This window comes from Netta rufina, assembly GCF_964035555.1.
Source record: "Netta rufina genome assembly, chromosome: 15".
NCBI classification, from domain to species: domain Eukaryota; kingdom Metazoa; phylum Chordata; class Aves; order Anseriformes; family Anatidae; genus Netta; species Netta rufina.
In genome coordinates, this window is record NC_140138.1 from 16,117,781 (window position 1) to 16,124,456 (window position 6,676).

The 6,676-nt window shown below is 44.6% G+C and overlaps 1 protein-coding gene across 1 annotated transcript; it reads left to right on the forward strand.

The window, feature by feature from the left end:
- Nucleotides 1-4,592: 4,592 nt before the first annotated feature.
- C1QTNF8 (C1q and TNF related 8) lies at nucleotides 4,593-6,143 on the forward strand (the record flags this gene model as incomplete). Its single annotated transcript, XM_084295838.1, has 2 exons — nucleotides 4,593-4,818; nucleotides 5,596-6,143. 2 exons carry the CDS (start codon nucleotides 4,593-4,595, stop codon nucleotides 6,141-6,143), a joined length of 774 nt encoding a protein of 257 aa, XP_084151964.1.
- Between the last annotated feature and the right edge of the window lie 533 nt (nucleotides 6,144-6,676).

Sequence of the window (6,676 nt, forward strand, 5' to 3'; positions counted from 1 at the left end):
ACTTCCAGCACAGGCTGTCCATAGCACGTAAAAGAAGTGTAAATGAAATGCCTGTTGGATTGCATTTGAGTTGGGGTGCTTCCAAGGTCAGTGCAGAGCATAAATGCATCATTTAATCTGTTCGGGCTCGCACTAAGCATGGCAGTAGCCAGAGAGCAGCATCTTTGGCTTGGGCAGAGCATCCTCATGAATGTAGTGCCCAGGAGCCGCCCTCAAGGGTTTGCATTGGCAGTGTCACCAGGAAGGACAAATCCAGCCTTTCAGGAGGGTCTGAGCAACAGTCGTGCCTGACTTTAATGCAAGGAGGCTGGCATCTCCACTTACTTTTCCTTCTGGCTTTGGGCTAGGTGGAAATACCTGTACACAGCCCCTTTAGTAGGATTTTAACCTTGTCTTTATATTCAGATTCAGAGGGGAAGGGACAGAAAAATCAAAGTATTTTCAAACATTAGCTAAAGTACAGTTCCAATCAGTATAAAGTACAGTTCCACTGCATCTAAACAGCTCTCCAACAGTATATATTCTCATGTCACAATGAACACAAATAATCTCCAGCTATCGTCATCACCACAAATTCACCAAAATTAACTGCTTTTTCGTCAGGTTCAGATGTCTCATTTTATGATCCATAAATGTGCCAAAATATTGGTCAGTATGCCCTTTTATCACATGCAGATTTTTTTCTTTCTTAGTATCTTGGTTGTTGGGTTTCATCCTGGTCCTGCTTGCTGGCCCTGTGCACTGTGTGATAGTTCATGGGTTTGGAGTGGGAGGCTTGAGAGCGTTCTGGGAAGAGCAAGTGATTTATCTTGGCATTGCACATCGCACTGAAGCTGCCGGACGCCCGGCCCCGCAGCAAGCTTCCTGCTCCTCGAGCACTTTGCAGGAAGCATCAGAAACATCAAAACATCTTACATTTTTCTGCATGTCGCCGCAAGCTTTTCAACAGAAATGCTTCAAACTCATCAATTGTCCATCAACTGTTTCAAGATGAACCCAAGCTCAAAAGCCAAAGAAGCTGAACTGAAAAAGTGGCTCGGGGAGAGGGAGGGCTGAGAACCTCTTCTTGTTCTCAGGTGAAACATTTATGGACTCCAAAGTTTCCAAAGCCAGCAGACCAGCTTCCCCCTAGCCATTAGGATGCCTGTGTGTCTGTCATCTGTTATTTTTTTTTATCCTGATGGGAAAAACAAGATTGCTGAACCGAAACTGGTTGTTATTCGCAGGTTCCCAGTGCGGAAGGCTAAGCCAATACTTTACACTTGTAGTTTTAATCTGTTGCTTCCAGGATGCTCCTGTCTGTCTCAGAAGAGGAGCCGTGAAGGATGGCCACGGAGGAGCATGCTCAGCTTTGCAGTCGTGGGTTGCTCGCTGCGGTACTAATGCATCATTTCAGGCACTAACGAGCGTGTGGGATGGCGAGGGCAGGAGGATGGATGTCCCTCCAGCACGGGGACCTGCGTGATGCGCGGCAGAGAGCCTCACAGACCTGCACGCCGGTGAGTCACGGCTGCATCGGAGCAAAGCCGAGTCCGGTGCTTGCTGTCTTCTGAAGATAAACCTGCTCCACTGAAGTCAAATCCATCATCATCACGTTTGACAAAATAAGGTCGCAATAATTATCTTTAGGGGAAAAAAAAGTCTAAAACCAACTGCTCACTTTACCTCACAGATCTTAAATTCTGAGCTCCAGATTACTTCTTATAACTTTTTTTTTTTTTTTTTTTTTTTTTTTAAGGTATCAAAGACTTCCCTACCATGAGAGTTATATCTGCTTGCCCTCTGAAATTTGCCTTAAATCATTTTTTTTTCTCCAGATTGGCATAGTCTTGTTACTTTCCTGTTGCATGCTTGATTCCTCTGTTTTGAACTTCTCCTTCACTTGCTCTCTACTTTTATGCTGGATGCCTTTCAGACTGAACCCCATACTGCTGGATTCTTTGTTCTTTCAGCCTTCTCAGTTTCCTCTCTCTCCACTTTCCCTCTTACTTCTTTTGTCCTTTCTGGACTGTTGTGAGCAAGCTGTAAATCTGTTTATTTGCATATATCATTGAAATTTCAGCTAACCAGAGCTTTTGCAACTGCATATGTGTTTCTGCTGCCTTACTAAACTTTATTCAACAGGGAGGACAGCGACAGATCCACGAACACAAAACTTTGGTTGGTCTCAAATTCACAGGTCTGACACCATTTCTAGAAGATTGTGCTGCTCAGGAATGTAAAACCATGAAGGAAAATGTGGTGTAAGGGGGTGTGTGTGTCAGTTCTAGGCTGCCCTGAGTTGCCTGGATTTGTGCCTGGCTGGCCTCATTTTTCCAAATGCAATTTCTAGCCAAGACCTTGAGTGATTGTTCTTCATGAATCATGCAAGCAGCCATGATTTCCTCAATGGGAGCTTGGATTGCAGCAATGTGAAACGTGCACAACCTGAGCACTGATTTCTCACCCAGACTTTTCTTCCTTAAGTCACTTCTAAAAATAGGAAAGTCATTCATCTTAAAGGGAATAATGGCCTATAAAAATGTTGAATTAATTTCTTCATATTTATGAAGCCTTTGTCTTCCACCCATTATGAATACCCCTCTTAATGAATGCTCTTTCTCCTTCATGAAGGTATTATGAGCAATTACGTTCTGCAGTTTTAATGTGCAGATAATGTAATCAAATGCCTTATACTTTATCCCCAGGTTATTGACTACCCACCCCCTCAAGGACTAAATAGCTTTTACTCCCATGTAGGATATATTGGCCCCAAGTGCCTGGGACTCTGAGTGAACACATGGTCTTCCTTAGACCATTATGTATATGTACAAGCTTTAATCACTGCAAAGGAGACCCCAGAAACATTACTTGGACCCCAAAAGCTCTCTGCAGTGCAAACTTTCTGTTCTGGTCACGTACAGGCCGGTTATTTATGACCTGCTGTCCATTTAGACTCGCATTGCATTTTTGGTCCTGGTTGGCAGCACAAAGATAGCTTAAAGACTGAATGAAAATTAAAAAGGACTTAATGAAAATTAGAATTCAGGCCCTGAACACTGATATAAAGGAGTATTAATCCCTCCTCAGACTTGTACCTAGAATAAGGTACAATTATGAATAGAAAGATCATTTCAAGTTATGACAGATTTGATGAAAGAACTTTCACTGCTGTCAGAAGGAAAGTTATTATATCTCTGCTAATAAGTATTCATCAGGTTTCCAGGGAGCTGGATTACACCAAGTAATAAAAGGTGTGAATGACAGCTCTTTTGGGGCAAGCAAGAACTAGAAGAAAACATCTCCCAAGAATGCCTGTACAATCCAAGTACCTTGCCCCATACTGATACTTTTTTCCATATTTTCTTGACTGGTCCATTTTGTGCCCTGTGAAGCCTTTGTATAGCTGCAGAGTAGGATCCTCTCCCTCTGCAAAATGCAGATGGGACCTGCGTTCATTGTGCCATTTCTGAAAGCCAGGATATCTAGGTACTACCATCCCTACCTATTCCAGGAATTAAAGCTGGTAGAGGCGGAACTGTGAGAGCTGTTCCCAGCCTGAGGTCAACAAGAGTCCATCTCACTAATTGGACTATGGATAAAGTCCAAAAAGGCATCATTCCAAAATCTGTCTTGTATGAAACACCACTGCAATCAGCAGAATGACACTAATTATGCATGGTATGAGGCAGCATTCACCTGCCTCCAGCTCCACTCCCTCCCTAGGAAGGAGGGTGATGGGGAGCTAGAAGAAAACTCACAATTTACCACCAGAAACATTTTCTGCCTGTTCATTTCATCCAGTATTTATGGCCTTTGGAGCCTTCCATTAGCTCTTGAAAATGCAGTAGACGATCTCAAAAACTAGCAGTTTTGTGCAGAGCAAGCCCCAGTTTGGTCTGTGCTTGTTGCATATATTTGGCTCTCTATTATATACAATGGAAAATTAAAATAGGAAACAGAGGAATTCTGCTAGAAAAAGCAAATGGATATGGTCAAAGCCACAAACCACTTGGCATGATCTTTGTTAAAGAGATTACCAGCAAGAGGCTGAGAGATCATCTAAATGGAGAAATGCTTTTATTCTTTAGTTTATTTTTCCACCAGATTTTTCATGAAAAAAAAAAAAGGTTTGGTTTCATCTCTATTTAGTTTTATTTTCTTCATCTAATTCCTCAGGACAGAAAAGCAAGAAACTGTTGAGTAAAACTTTTTTTTTTTTTTTTTTTATCCAGTGCCTTTTGCAAGGACAGTTCTGACAACAGCCAGACAGCAAGCGCACCTTGAGCAGAGCTTGCTACAACATCTTTAAGCACCTCACCCGTAGTTCCTAATCTCCGCAGGCTTTTTTCCTGTGTTTACCTGGTGTCTCTTGACAGATATTTCAACTGTAGGTAATGTGAGATGAGGATAGTCTTTTCCGTTGCTTGTAAACAGTACACAGTGGGGAACCCTTCCTACCTGGAGTCTCCCGGTGCCACTACAAGATAAGCTAATAATTAATCAGAAATGCACCTTGCAGCAAGATTAACAGATGGCCCATCAGCAGCTCTGACCTGAATTGCCACGTTAATCATTTGTTCCTTTGCTTGGTCCAGCTGGCTCAGCTGAAGATGAGTGCTGTGTTTCTCCTGCTCCTGGTGGCCACCAGCAGTGTCAGTGCTGCGCTGGAGAAGGGCCTGCCGCGACGGGAAGCGCGGCGCCTCTCGTGCGTGCGGTGCTGCGGGCCTTCCGAGCAGCCCGTCTCCATCATCTCCTCGCGGTACACGAGGATGAGCAGTGACCCTGCTTTTTCGGTACCCAAAGTCCAGCCCACCATCGATATCACCATCCTCAAAGGTGGGTAGAGGTGACTGCTGTGATAAACATCCTTTTTACATCTTACACGCCTTCATTTTGCAGGCTGTGCTGCTCCTCCTCCCTGCACCAAGAAACTCACCTGATTCATTTGCCTGAGAGGTCAAGGGGTGACATGGCACGGGCTCTAAGTGGGCACAAGTGGGAAGTAGCAAAAGGCTTCAATCTATCAGAAATCTGAACCACTGGAAGCTTGAGTTAGATCACACTAAAACACAGATGCAAATGTTATGCTAGTTTAGTAATTCTGTGATAAGGAATAAAGAACTAATGAAGATGCTCACCCACTTTTTGCATTTCACATGTTATTTGCTTACCTTGTTAAGACAAGAGTTAAGCATATAATACAGAAGATATGCCAGAAGTCTGGTGAGCAGAGACACGCAGACCAGACAAGCCGAACAGCCTCTCCCAGGCCCAAATCAGGCTTCAGAGAAATCTGAAATTTTTCTTACCCTAACCTCTGCACAGAGGGGCTGTGCATTTAGCTGGATTTGTGTAAATGGCCTGATTAGGTGATGGAGTTTTACTACCAGAATTATTTTATGCATCAGCACCATGAACTAAGTGTGGCCAAGCTTCCACTTGGCATTTTTATCCTCTTGAGAATGAGGAAGGTGCTGGTGTCTGACCGGCACTTCTAGATATTAGTGTTGTGAAAAAGTTTTAGCAAGTGCTTTGGTGGCAGTCTCCAACAGGATGACTGCAGCTTGGACTTCACGTGCTTGTGTTTGACAAGGTTTTCCTTTACGCTTACAGGTGAGAAGGGTGAAATGGGAGAAAAAGGGTACCCTGGAGCAGTTGGGAAGGAAGGAGAAAGGGGGCTACGTGGCTTTAATGGACGGAAGGGCCAGAAAGGCCAGCCTGGCCCCCAGGGCCATTCCTGCAAGCAGCTCTACGCTGCTTTCTCCGTGGGTCGGAGAAAGCCCCTTCATAGCTCAGACTACTTCCAGCAAGTCATTTTTGACACTGAGTTTGTGAACCTCTACAAGCACTTCAACATGTTCTCAGGGAAGTTCTTCTGCTACGTGCCAGGGATCTACTACTTCAGCCTCAATGTCCACACCTGGAACTTCAAGGAGACCTACCTGCACCTGATGAAGAACGAGAAGGAGGTGGCCATCCTCTACGCCCAGCCAAGTGACCGCAGCATCATGCAGAGCCAGAGCCTGATGCTGGACCTGCAGGAAGGAGAGGAGGTCTGGGTGCGGATGTTCAAGCGGGAGCGAGAAAACGCCATCTACAGCGAGGAGTCTGATGTTTACATCATCTTCAACGGCCATTTAATCAAGCCAGCTGTAGAGTAGCTGTTCTTCAGCTTTAGGCTCAAAGCTTTGGCAGGGCACTAGAGTCTTCCCTCGTAGAAATGCAAGTCTAGCTCCACTTGGAAGGACTGCAGCAGGCAACCCCTGGCCTGCTGATGGGGATGGAGCTGTCTGTCCATGCCAAGGACACCTGCGTGGACAGAGGTGGTGGTGTTTCAAGGTGATGCAAGCTATGAGAAGGTTTAACCCTTAACATGCCCTGGAGATAAAGCACAGAAGGCCTCAGTTGTACAGCCCTGTATAGATCCCCAGGATCGTCCCTGAAGTCTGCCAAGTTGGAAGCAAAAAATATAGTGTCTGCTCTGTTTTGGAAAAGCCATTTTAAATTGGATGTAATGGTCATCTTCAGACATCTGTAATCTGGGGGCTAGTTAAGGAATGTATCTACTCCTAAAACTATGCTTATATCTTTGCAGTGTGTACTATTGTTAATAAGAGCACCTACACCAGGTCTGCTCCATTCAGGTGGGCAAGAACACACCAGTGTTAAGAACAATATTTTGCACAGTACATTT